Source organism: Dysidea avara, chromosome 14 (assembly GCF_963678975.1).
Source record: "Dysidea avara chromosome 14, odDysAvar1.4, whole genome shotgun sequence".
NCBI lineage: Eukaryota > Metazoa > Porifera > Demospongiae > Dictyoceratida > Dysideidae > Dysidea > Dysidea avara.
Genome location: NC_089285.1, coordinates 6484203 through 6497906, shown reverse-complemented (window position 1 = coordinate 6497906; position 13704 = coordinate 6484203). Strand labels below are relative to the sequence as shown.

At 38.5% G+C, this 13704-nt stretch overlaps 1 protein-coding gene across 5 annotated transcripts; it reads left to right on the top strand.

Moving 5' to 3' along the window:
* Nucleotides 1-1190: 1190 nt before the first annotated feature.
* Nucleotides 1191-13373, top strand: LOC136244456 (notchless protein homolog 1-like). 5 transcript variants are annotated; one of them, XM_066036055.1, is made up of 9 exons: nucleotides 1346-1364; nucleotides 1415-1509; nucleotides 2955-3060; nucleotides 3114-3156; nucleotides 4082-4141; nucleotides 4192-4319; nucleotides 9782-9988; nucleotides 10512-10668; nucleotides 13001-13373. In XM_066036055.1, the coding sequence occupies exons 2-7, from the start codon at nucleotides 1503-1505 to the stop codon at nucleotides 9825-9827; spliced, it is 390 nt and encodes a 129-aa protein (XP_065892127.1). In that variant the 5' UTR covers nucleotides 1346-1364; nucleotides 1415-1502; the 3' UTR covers nucleotides 9828-9988; nucleotides 10512-10668; nucleotides 13001-13373. The 5 variants fall into 5 exon arrangements, with proteins under 5 accessions (XP_065892125.1, XP_065892127.1, XP_065892129.1 ...); XM_066036057.1 differs by lacking the exon at nucleotides 9782-9988; XM_066036053.1 differs by lacking the exons at nucleotides 9782-9988; nucleotides 10512-10668; nucleotides 13001-13373 and adding an exon at nucleotides 5506-5603 and having other exon boundaries at nucleotides 1191-1364.
* The last annotated feature ends 331 nt before the right edge of the window (nucleotides 13374-13704 follow it).

Below are 13704 nucleotides of genomic sequence, written 5' to 3'. Positions count from 1 at the left end.
ATTCAAGTATGAGTTGTTTAGTATCTATTATCTAGTCTAGTCTGTAATCCACACCCATTTGCATGTGATAATTTAAAGGTGTATTTAAGTAGTATCCACGAAGTCATGCTTGGGATGTTGAAACCTACTTCTGCAACTGGTATCAAAAGCTTGGACCCAAGGTATCAAAATAATATTGAAGAAAATTTAATTTGGCGGTTTAGTGACAAATCACCAAGTCACCAAATTTAGTTCACCGCCAAATTTAATTGGTATACAGTATCAGAGACCTCATACATATCTGTATAAAAGGAAATTTTTGAAAGGTTAAATATTCAAAAAATTCAAAACAACTGCCTTTCAATAACATATTTATGTAATTTGCTTACCAGAAAAACACCTATCAAACTATAAACAAGGGTAAGTGCTGCATGTTTTCTACTTTATCAGTTAGCTAACTATAGGTACTAGGCCACTGGCAAACACGATGCAAGCTATACAATGAGTGTCACCATGAGTCTTGAAGCCTAAGAGCTCGAGAAAATTATTATTCCAGCTTGAGTGAAATGATAGTGAATATCTGGAAGTGATGAATAGTGCTAACTAGTGATGGCTCAATCTGCAGGCCATTCAGTGGATTAAAGCCATGTATAGTCTTAGTCTGGCGCCGCCCGCCCCTTCGCATAAAGTAAGGGTCGGGTGAAATACAGATACTAAATCATTTCTAGCGCCCAGATTCGGCAATAGCCAATTAGTGCATGCCAATGACGTTCACACAGAAATCGCCTTGGCAACACAATACTTTTGTTGTTCGAATTGAAGTGCAATCATCTTACGTAACAAGCATTACGTGCGCTGTCTATTTGAATTCCTTTTGAAATGATTAGGTATTTGTATTTCACCAGACCCTTACTTTTTGCGAAGGGGCGGGCGGCGCCAGACTAGTATAGTCTACCAAACAATATGGTTCAAGCCACAAAGGAGGAATAAGTAGCTAGACACGATTCTACCACGGCCTTTGTCTATACTGAGCAATCAAAGCAGCAAATTCTACTGTAGCTACATACACGTGATCAATACAACAATTGTTAGCTTCCTCCAGTTAGGTTCATAAATCTGTCTTATCTACAGTGCGACGTGGTAATGGCAGAGAGAAACTGTATCAAGTATATTTTTTCAAACTTACTATCAAGCACTCGTTTTTGAAAATTTGACCTTTCGAAAATTTCCCACTATACGGTATCTGTGAAGTTTCTAGAAGCCATTTTGGTATTGTATAGTATATGGAGAAGGCTCTTGATTTTCTAGCCCCTCACGTAATGACATTATTTAATGTGTTGCTAATTTGAATCTCTACTCTACACAGGTGACCTCCACCAGTGAAGGTGAGTACCAGTAATAGGTACTGATAGTACATTGGTTATTACCATATTAGGAAGTGATCAGTGAAGAACTGCTTGTGTCTGGATCTAATGACTTCACACTGTTCCTATGGCAACCATCCACTGGCAAGAAACCATTGAATGATGGGTAGGTACAATACAGTACATATCTTATAGTAAATATGTACTATGGTTTTATAGTGTCCTTATTATACGTATACCACTTTTGTGTGGGCGTTCAAAGGCACTGCTTACGGTTTAACCTGCATATTGTCATGCAAGATATTACCTGGGAATGTAGTTTGTTCATGGCTTTGATGCCCAACCAGTTCAAAGATATGACTATCATTATATTGGGCAACGTTGAGTGTTTAGTTATGGGTTTGGGTTTACAGGTTAATCTTGGCTCAATGTAGTTGCTAAGTTTCAACTAGTTGACAGTTACTAAATGAGACGAATGATCAATAGCATAATCGTTTGGGCAGTGTGTGGATGCGTATTTCTACCCATCCGTGTCAGCCATAGTGTATTTTATTTATTTATTTTATTAGACTTCACAGTACAAGTGCTGAAGGTCTGTAGGCCTACAGCCTGTTTGAAGTTGTAGGACCAAGAGTCCTACAGACCTTCAGCACTTGTGCTCTGTGTGTACGTAATTTAACCTTGTAAACACTAATGTAAAATTTCCTGTTTCCTATTTCCTAAAAATTATGCAATACATACCCATTAGTAATGAGTGCACTGACAAAGCCTTCTTGTGTACCTTCCAACTAAGATATAAAATTATTGTCATGCACTTGTTGCCATATTTGGTTGTACAATTACACATAGCAGTGTGTGATCATGTTATGGTGTGACCAACCGCCTCTGAGTATTCACTACAGGGTTTCAACACTTGGAATTTCATACAAATTGTGTAGTGTGAATGCGTACACATGCATGTTTTTGCAAGCGATTTATCTGGTACCACAATGGTCCATATTGTGCCTCAGGCTGCTATACACTCGACAAATCTCTTTAACAGGGATGGTGTAACATGACTTATTTCACTTCAAGAAAAGCCAAATACCATATTTACTCGATTTATGCCACACCCTCGAATAGTGCTGCAGTATACTTTCATAATTACTCTTTACTAATGCTCTCATACCTTTAGTATTAATCTCAGTGTAGATTTGAGGAATGCATTGTCCTGGTAAAACTTGAACAGCTGTCACATATTGAAAATTCCGGATATTAGTTAATAAATTGACCACATAGCACGAGGGGTGACATAGTTGTGCTACAAGGACTTGAGTGAAAGAAGGTTCTGTGTAGACAAAGTAAGTAGCAACGTGTTGTGATTGTTTTATAAAACTATAATGTAGAATAGCTATAGTGGTGGCAGGTTTAAAATATTAGTAGCGCATCCTCAAATATTGCGGCACTATTCCATGGGTGTTATCCTTATTTTTGGACGAAAAATAATAGTACCCCTGGGGCACAAATCGAGTAAATACAGTATAGCAAATACACATGCGTAACCTCACTATGCATTTTACTTGAAATTGCAAACCCTGTAACATCAGGCTATTACAGTGTGATATTGTTTAGGTCATCAACAACTTATCAATCAAGTCAGTTTCTCTCCTGATGCTCGTCTCATTGCTAGTGCTTCATTTGACAAGTCAGTGAAGTTATGGGATGGCAGGACGGGCAAGTCAGTGAGGAGATAGTTACACTAGTAATGTTACTAGTATACACACCATACAGGTACATCACTAGTTTGAGGGGTCATGTCAGTGCTGTATATCAGGTGAGCTGAACTAGTATTGTGTATGTGATTATGTGTGCATTTGAAGATGTCATATTGAACTTTAAAAAAGCAGAGGTGGATCCAGGGCTTGGCAAAGTGGGCATCTGGAGCAGCAGAAGGTTGATCTGGAAGGCACAGCCTCCCAAGGTACTTCAGGGATGAGGTTTTTGACGTAGTTTTGAGCAGTTTTAGGTAAATATCTAAATAATATTGCTTTCTAAGTGGTCTGCGTTGGTCAAGATTTGTAGGGATCAATGACAGTCACTAGTAGTTCAGTTGTCATATAAACTGGCATGCAAAGGAGCTATCTACAAAAGTTCTAACTGTGTCTATGGGATGGTGCTGCAGATGCCAGTGTGCACCTTTTAGAATTTGTAATGCTTCAATCAACATAAATATGTGGCCGGATTTGACACATCCAGGCTTCCACACACATCCAGATTTGTTACTTTAAAGGACCATAACTCAATGTATAAAAATGCTGTCAGTTTCAAATTTGGACCTGTTATTGTATAATGCAATGAAAGCATTGTGTGAAAATTGTAGCTCAATAGCATATTGAGTTGTCAAGTTACAAGTGATTAACGTCAAAGAATTGGATGTGTGTGGAAACCTGGTTTTGTCAAATCCAGTCACATAGTATATTAACACTAAATGTTTTTGGTTCTAAAATGTCCATACTTGGTACATCCTTAATGTTAAAGACATTCTCTGTAAGTAGCTACCGTAGCATTCTGCTTTGCTTACTCATGTGAGTGTCACACAGGCACTGATACAATCTCTTTAAAAAAGAAAAATCCTTCCCACCCACATCTGGAAGTACTGATAATGTGCTATATATAATTTTATACCATTCCAAGTTGTGTACTAAACTTGTGTGCATGTACATGTATCTCACATAACTCTTGGCTACTGTCCCGTACAGATCTCCTGGTCAGCAGACAGCAGGTTATTGTGTAGTGGTAGTTCAGATAGTACACTAAAGGTGACCTGCACCATCAGCCCCACCCACTCATTACCCACCCTTCCCTACAGGTGTGGGATATTAAGAACAGGAAGTTACTGATGGATCTACCAGGTCATGTTGATGAAGTGTTTAGTGTTGACTGGAGTACTAATGGGGAACAAGTGGCTAGTGGTGGACGAGATAGACATATTAAAATGTGAGTACTCAGTCAGTTTATTGTGTAATGAACTTGTGTACGTTTGTTTATAAACTGCATCAAATGTATAGAGAAGGCTAAGTATTTAAGATCCACAAGCCAAGTACTTGGGAATTTATATTGATGAAACATTTTCTTGAAACTTCCACGTTACTTCTGTATACAACAAACAATGTCCAAGCATATCTGCAGTGCAATTTGAGATAGTGATCAACAAGTGTAAGGGAAAGATTCTATCATTCTTTAGTGTGATCCATATTACAGTATGCCTGTGTAGTTTGGTCACCCTATACTCTGACTAATATTGATAAACTAGAAAAAGTACAAAGGAAAGCAAGCAGTATTGTAGTGATTTTTCAATGTATTTGTCACTAACCTGTTAAATGGGATGCAGTGGACAATCTGTTATTCCCCAGCTCAACAGTATGCCTGTGAAGTAGGGAGTCAGAGACCTGTAATTGAGAACTGCTGAATACAGAAAAAAATCCCAGGTCAGGCAGTGACTTAGCTGCAAGTGCCTGAGGAGCCACACAACCTGGATCTGGGATTTCCCCTGCATTCTGCCAGTACATCTTGACTTCTCATTTTTTTCTTTCTGGGTCAACTTATTAGGCAACTACCCCTCTAGGGACCTGAGCCTGTACGACACTTTAGTTAGAAGGGAATCAGGGATGGATAAAATTGTTAATCTTGTTGAAACTGAAACAGGGAACTCACTCATCAGGAATAATTTACTTACCCGAGGACATTAATTGATTCAAGCAACCATTTTAGAGCCACAGTTATTTCATTTAAAATATTCCTTTTACCCAGATACAATTAAATTGTAGAACAAATTACCAGATATTGCAATTAATTGTACAACATTACAAAACTAAAGATCTAATGATTAGCTAATATTTGCACACAGCCAATGCCACACCTTTATATGTAGTCTGGCGCCGCCCACCCTTCGCAAAAAAATACGCGGGCGGCGCCAGACTACTTTATATGTACGTTTACACTCGCTTTTCGATTTTCAAGAATTACTGAAAACCAGGGGGATTTTTTTATATACATATTATCGTCACTCGGTGAAAATCGAAGAATGCCTAGAAGTGAGTAGCACTCTGAAGAGCACACCCTCAAGTTAGGGCTTAACACAATGTATATATTTAACTTGTACTTCTCTTTCGCACCTGTACAGGATATATATAAATAGGAAGGAAGGAATTGGATTTCGGGATGAAAATCGAAGCAGCCATATCAAAGAAAAAAATTATCAAAATCCGTGCCGGAGATGAGGTACGTGATTATGAGCGTAATATCGGTAGTCTTGTATATACCCAAACGGCTTTGTGTGTGGGAGAGGAAAAAGCAAGGGGGTGTCATTCAGGGTCTTGCTGTAGGTCGATCTGCGACTACGGTCAAACTCTAAGTCAACGGTCAAGGCCACAAAATAGCTCTTACAGTGGGTCAAGACGATACGGAAGGTTCGAAACCCACAATCGAAAACTATATGTAGCATTATCAAGTTTACGGAATTATACGTAATTCACAAGAAGTAAGGATCTCCATGAAGATGTTTTAAAGCTCCAACAGGCGTAATTATAATGATTTTTTCTCTCCTGGCTGCTGGTAGCATGCACTAAAAATATTATACTAGGTTATAAGCACAGGTGTGTATAGGAAAATAGAGAAATAAGTGGAGGTCAAAAGTTTGACAAGAAATGCTCATGTCATAGGTCAAAGACAATAAATGCTGCAAGTCAAGGGTCAAGGTGAAATTTTCCCTGGTCAAGACTTTGACCGTAGTCGCAGATCTACTGTACCTACAGCATGAGCCGACATGAAAAAGGTCTGGTGGATCTCCAGACTCCCAAAATCCGGGAATAAAGGCCAGCTCCAGGAGTGTTAAATTGGTATTGACAAACCAACTAATGAAGCTAAGTTTTATTTACTCAAGCAACTTTGCGCCTCTTGTCATGTACACAGATCACATCTCACTTAGGCTCTCACAAGCATCACAGAAGCATCAGAGAATGACACTTGCAAGGGGGTGATACTCCATATACCCTGTACTCCGATCTTCGTCCTGGGTCAAAGTAAAAAAAAAAAAATGCCTTGACCCTTTGCTAAAATCCATGCTTGACTCTTGACCAAATTCTTGCATATTTTCATAAAAATACAGTTATGTTGTAACTGTAAAAGTACCAATTGTGGTATACCTTTTACAATCGAAGCCTGTCTTTTGACCTACTGCAAATTTCTTGCTTGACTTTTGTTTTGACCGAGGACGAAGATCAGAGTACAGAATATATAGTGCCTCCCCCTTGATTTGTGAGTGCAGTAAACTATCCATAATGGCCATTGTTGGGAATCAATGCCATCTACTGCTGCTGCTGCTGCTGCTGCTGCTGCTGCTGCTGCTGCTGCTGCTGCTGCTGCTGCTGCTGCTGCTGCTGCTGCTGCTGCTGCTTGCTGCTGCTGCTGCTGCTGCTGCTGCTGCTGCTGCTGCTGCTGCTGTACCCTGATCGAGCTGATTGCCTCGCCAGTGGCTGTTAATTACTCCACTATAACTCAGTCTTCTGGAGAAATAGAATTACAACCAGAATCAATAAAGATACAATTATATTGTTTGTCAACTGATATACTACCATATAGCTGGTTATTTTCAAACCAGAAATTTTCGTAGGAACAGTAAAATCTGAATTTCATAGATTTTAATTTCGAAGTACAGGTGGATTTCAAGCAAATAGAAATTCATGTCACAAATTACAAAAATACATAGAGTCTACATGTGTTCGCCTTATCGATGGTATCAAGGATGGAATAACCTCCACTTTCATATCAACTCTGTGATTACATTGTGTGTCTGCATGGAGTTGATACACTATACATTGTATACGTATTTGACAACTTCTTGTTCGCAACTCAAACAGGCGATTAGCGGAAGGAAGTGAGGTCATTCTATTTATAGTTTTTGCTTTAAAGGCTGTCTATAGCAACAAAATCTTGAGGGCAATACCATTAGTTAGTGTTGTGCCTTGTACCTGGAACCTCCGAAGTACAATCATGGTGGAATTGCTGGTAGTGGAGGTCTGTGATAGTAGGATGGAAGTCGGATGGTATTGCATTCCATCAGTGAGAAGCAGTAAACCTTAAAAACTTTTGAGTAAATGCAAGGTGATAATATACTGTACGTGACATATATTATCTATAGCACAACCTCTGTGAATTAAAAAAAATTAATACAGCAAGTCATTTGTCCTGGTCTCATATTTGGAATATGGAGCGACCAAACTGTATTTATAGTTTGCCTGCATCACCTTCAACCCTGCCACCTCCATTACTGCTATAATTATCAGCTGTGCTAGGATTTTGACAAACTATACATAATTTTCAGCTATGTGCAGGGCTCCAATGTAAGTCAGTTTTACTGGGTGGATTCCCTGTGTAAATATTACAATTACTATCATTTTCAGCTAATTCTTTCTTCTTAGGGAAGGTAGTAAAATGTATAGCTTTAAGACTCTTGATAATCCTTGTAGTGACAGAAATGGCTAGCCTACTGTTGTTGTGATTTTGTGTGCTTCAATGACTGCCCGCCTGCATCAAAATGAGGAAGTGGCTGATGAGAAACTAGCAATCTACTTTGCCTGGCCTTATTATAATAATAATAATTGTATGGAATATATTATAGGGGATAATTACTATGGTATTAGCTATGGTATAGCATGTACCTGTTGAGCTGAATCCTCAAAAACATTTAATAACTCATAGATGCAATTACAGACCATGTTGAAATTTGGCTCATTTGTAGTACTACTTGACCTGCTAAAAATATTTTAAATCTTTTCGTTCAAATGTTTGACATAATATTTACAGTCAATCAACATTTTCACTATACATTTCCTATGGGTAAGCCTTAAAAGTGTAATCTCCATTACAGCCCTTTTTCTAACTTGTAATGGAACCAAACCTGACTAGTTTGTTGCAGACACCTTTGGTGTCGCCGTTAATCATCTGGTTGGCTGAAGTGTTTACTCTCAAGAGAGAAAAAAAATCCACTTTTAATTTTTAGGTGTTTTTCAGGATCCAGCTCAACTTGTACTTATTTGAATGATTGTTAGATACCATACTTACAAATAGTCGGGGTTCTAAGCATTTTAAATAGACCTTTTTGTGTACTTTTGGATAAAAGCATGAAACTTGGCAAAGTTTGCATATGACAAACCACCTCAGATTTGACCTTTGGGCTTTGGTGTTGTTTACAGACAATGTAATGTTTAAAAACTGTCAGTTTTTCTCTATTTCATGTTTGTTTGAATCCTAAATCCACAAACTTGGTGAAGCTCTTACCCTATAGAATATTTGGCAAGATACTATACTAAACAACCATCATTTTCAGTATGCTGGCTTGGCACACTGAAATCACAAAATCATTCATTTGGCTTCAACAATATAGTAACTCATTATCTACTTAGATGAACAGACTTACATGATGTTTAATGCGCGGTACTTATTTTCATCATGGAAGATTCGCTGCAGTACCTGTAGCCATAGGCGGTGGGGGGCTGAAGCTTTCCCTCGGTCTGCTGAGGGGGGTCTATATAGCCACCCTTAGAATATCTTGCCGAAATTGGAGTGAGGCTAAAAAAGATTGATATATTCTAATAGAACACTAAAATACCCTAATAGAGCAGTCAAAGCGCTTCCTAAAAATATGTTCCTAAAAGTACTTGCCTACAGTGGGAATTGAACCACTGACCTTTCACTTTAAGAGTTGGTGTGTTACACCTGTACCAAGTATTTCCAACTGTCTAAAAGCTGTTTTGTACTGTAGTCAACAGCTAAAAACTTTGTCACAAAAGGTTTTTATTGACTGCAAATACACTGTAGCATATGATGAGTTAAAAAGTTGGTGTTTTAGTTGAAAATGCTTCAAATTGTGTGTATAAAACTAATTCTGATGAACTTTCTGAGACATCGTGAAAATGGCTACAGTTTCTGGGGCCCCTGATCTATACACTCTGGTCACGCACCCCCACCCCCCACATCCTCCACCACTGCCTGCAAGTGTTTGCAAAAGTAACACCGTGGTGCCATATATGGAATTATAATTGATGAACAACGTTAAATGCTGTCTTGTGGACAAGTTAAATAGCTACATAGCTAGACTTTAAATTATTTATTAAAGTTGTAGTGAAAAAAGTACTCAAGTTAATGAACCAGAGAAACACCTCACAGTATAATCGGACACATATTACTGTCAAGTCTGGACTTCTCACCATCTGTATGGGTGACAACCCTCAAAATTTTCATTCATCCATTGTAAGGAATTCTCTCAAGTGCCGTGTAGCGATGGTATCCGCCTATTTGAAAAAAAATGATTACCCAAAGTGTTTTACATTGGTTCTTCTGCAATTTCATGTAACTAGTAGACTATATTATCATATCCCGTTTGTTGTTGTTGATTATAGCCACGTACTATCAAAATGGAATGGAGTCATGCTCAAAGTCTTGTAGGTATTTTTGATGGTCTCTTGAGAAAGATAAATGAGCGAAGCCAAGTATCAAGAGAGAAGTGCTGTCGCCAAAAACAACTGGAGACTCGTGTTCTTTGGAGTGACACAGAAACACAATGCCGTGTTGATTTGAGAGAGAACAAAGGTGGAATATTTGTGAAGGTGCATTAATGTACAAATTATTTGTCTACTTTATAATTGCTTACTAGTATCATATACAAGCAGGGCCGCCCACAGGGGGGGGGGGGGGGGGGCAACTGGGGCATTTTTCCCCGGGCCGCCAGCCTGATAGGGGCCCCAGGAGGCCCCATGAAGGGCCCCCCGAATACCTGCTTAAAAGATCGATATACTCTAATAGAGCAGTCACAGCATTCTTCAGAGGAGCAGTGTAGCAAACTTATAGATAAGGAGATATGGTTGGTGAAGGGTGGCTATTGTCATTGTGAGTAGGTTGTGACCTTTTTTTTTTTTTTTTTTTTTTTTTTTGGTCTTCAACTTACAGTTTGGGTGAAGTTGTGATTTAGAATGGAAACCTCCTTGCCTCTGGGGCCCCACTTTAACTCTTTGCCCTGGGCCCCTTAATTTCTCTGGGCGGCCCTGTATACAAGCACAAATTAATATTGTGTATGATACACTTTTTATACTTGTGAAATCACCTAGCTGTATGTACTGTTTTGTTATATAGATACGAGTGATTCAGTGTTCAGATCACTCATGTAAGCAGTTTGTTGTAATTATATCAAGTGGAGATTTAGAAGAGTTCAAAGATGCACTGTCTGCTCTCTTGGAGAAGCGAGAAACTAGTTCACACAATTTGTATTCTAAAAGACCAACACCTCCAGGTAATTAATAAGAGTTTATTATTAATAAGTAAGGACGTCCATAACCAGATAGCATCTTAACTGCACATATACTTTATATGTATGTAAACAGGGCCACCGACAGGAAGGGGTGGGGGAACTGGACCATACAGTAGTACCTGCCTAATAGCTACATTATCCAACAATAATAATTAATAAAATGAAAAGATGTGGTGAAAATTATGTCACCAACAAATAAATAACGTAATGGCTATTCATCTGATTCCAGACACCTACTTATTCAGGCTATTCATCTGGCACTCACCCAAGGACACTAGTTGTATAATGGTTGGTGAGTTCAAGGGGAGCTAGGGTTGGAGCAAGTGCCAACCATAGTATGTCTCAAACTCAACAAAAATTTACCTTCATAGCATATACCAAGAGTATATAATAGAAACCAAGAGTGTCGAACAGTGTATTAGCCCGTGATTAATGATTGTGTAAAGTAACACAGATATTTCAGTAATTGTTTGTTTACACAAAGTGGTAATTTGAAATGCGCACATGGCAATTGGTCTTTGTTTGCCAGTTTTCTGTGTTATTCAACCAAGTATCAACAGTTATTGTACAAGGAAAGTGTAGTAAGGACCCAAGATAACTCCAGCTTGCTAAAACAATGGTTGCACAAACAAGTGTGTTGCTACGCCTTCAGGGATCCTCTTGGTAGTACCAGAACTTTAACATTTGTCAATTCCCTTTAACTCCTATCATGTTTTCACTTGATTTTGTGGCCAAATTTAGCTAAATACAGCAAACCTTAATGGTAATGAAAACAAACAATTACTGATATATCCATGTTACTTTATGCAATCATTAATCACAGGGTAATACACCTGTTCGATACTCTTGGTTTCTATTATATACTCTTGGTAATAGCGTTAGGGTCGGGTTCAGCTTTGGTTTCTTCTTCACTCACGTGTAGTCATAGCAAACTATTTTTAGATAGGGGGACTCTGTTTATGCAGTTGTCAAGCACAGTCAACATGCAAAGCATTATCCCTCTAGGGGTCTGGGGACATGCCCCCACAGGAAAATTTTGAGGGTTTAACCTTCTGAAACACAATGACTGCTCTATTAGATCAACTGACTGTTCTATTAGAGTTATTTGATCTTTTTGAAAACTAACAGCAGAAAATTATTAGAGAGGCTCCAGCCCTCTTTCTCCCCCCCCCCGGGTTGCTATGCCTATACCCAGGTATATACATGTAGGTTGTACAGATTACCTCTTGAATCACATTTATAAGATAGAAAAGTAGAGGAGGTGAGTAGCTATAGTGGGTACGCGTTCACCTGAGCCCTGCCAAATATAGTAATATCAAAGGGGTGAACACATGTTCACTCCCAATGGTTTTGTACTGGAACAAGCATATTTTCATAATTACTGTAAACATGTTTGCACGCCTGAATCGTCCATACTAAATGTATGGGATATTTTTAAAGCCTCATAACTCACTTGTTCTTGCTGGTATTAAAGCGCTTTTTTGATTACCAGTTCTGGCGTTTAAAAGGATTCACATTGCTACTAAATGTTTGGACAGCTGGCCCATGTAACAAGAGTTATTAACAAGAAACGAGGGCTCAGGTGAACGCGAACAGACTATAGCAATGGAAGCACAGTTGGTACTACACTGATCTCACACATCAGTGGTCCATGGTTCTAACCATGAAAGTGTTGCAGGTTATTATATATATATTTTCATTTTAGCAACCTTTTTGTCTACACATGTGGAACCAGACAAATAGCCTCATACATGAGAAATGTGCCCTTAGGCTGATAATTGTTGTGTAGTTATTTACCTATTGTATGCTTACTGTCTATTGCTGCAGCTTAATTGCTATTAAACTATCAGTCAGTATACCCATGTCTCAGTCCAGTGTTATCAACACCATTTTCTTGTTTAAACACCAGTATCATGTGAGAAGGATCACATGACACTCATGTGAGAAGGATCACATGACACAAACTGTGTGTGTAAATGTCCAGAACTGTAGAGAGTTTATTTAGTGTTTGTTGAAAGTTTAAGTTTCATTGCTTCGTCGTGAGATTGAATACCTTGGGTGAGATTGCAATTCAGAGAGAATCACACTAGAGGTATGGTAGTTGAAATAATATAGCTAGTGAGGTAATTTAGCAAGAGAACAGTCATTCTTATATAGCATCCCTCAGATTTAATTGTGTACTAACGTATCACTCATGTTTATATGCCAATACCCCTAGAATAGTATTACTGTACATGTTTATCTTTCCTCCCACACACACTGTGTTCAGGGACCCACGGAGTATGCTTTTAAATCGCCCTATTGTTCTTTCTAGTATTTTTTCTTCACCTATTATCAGTCTTGTGCCCACTGTAATAACCCTAAGACTGCACGGTGGGTGAAGATCAAGAAAAGGAATGTAACTCAAAGTACCTCAAGTGTTGATACAGCAACCACTAGTGGACAGAGCATCACCACAGAGTCCTTGGATGGATCAATTTTTAATGCAGAAATTTAACATGCTTTGGAACTGCTGCAGCCACGCAAGAACACTGTTGTTATTGTAAGAACAGAAGCAGTTTATTGAAACTGTTTGATGTTAGTGTACTGTTGTAGTATTGACTGATGGATTATAATAGCATGCACTACATAGAGTGATAGGCATGATGTCAATTTTTAGTATTTGAGGGCTGGAACAAATAGTAATACTTGACGAGTACTCATTAAGGATTTTCGTACTCGGATAGTAAAATTGGTACTCTAGTACTCATTAAGATCATGTGAGCCAGCTCACATGATGTATTGTCATCAGAGAGTGACACAATGAAGACTGTAGAGTTTGATTGGCATAATTTCTGGTCACATCAGTACTTTAATACAGTGTGTGTATCATTGTTGTTACTTGAAAAAAGCTGTAAACTGTTAAAGGTTGGTACAAAACATGTCAAATGGGTATGACTATTTGCAACTAGTAATTGTGAGTACACGATCATTAACTCTAGAGAGTACTTGAATACTAAAAAACCATATGATGATCGT

Coding starts and splice junctions, on each gene's coding strand:
- LOC136244456 (XM_066036053.1), top strand. Junction 3,157..4,081: donor ATGTCAGTGCTGTATATCAG/GTGAGCTGAACT, acceptor TGTCCCGTACAG/ATCTCCTGGTCAGCAGACAG. Junction 4,142..4,191: donor GTTCAGATAGTACACTAAAG/GTGACCTGCACC, acceptor CCTTCCCTACAG/GTGTGGGATATTAAGAACAG.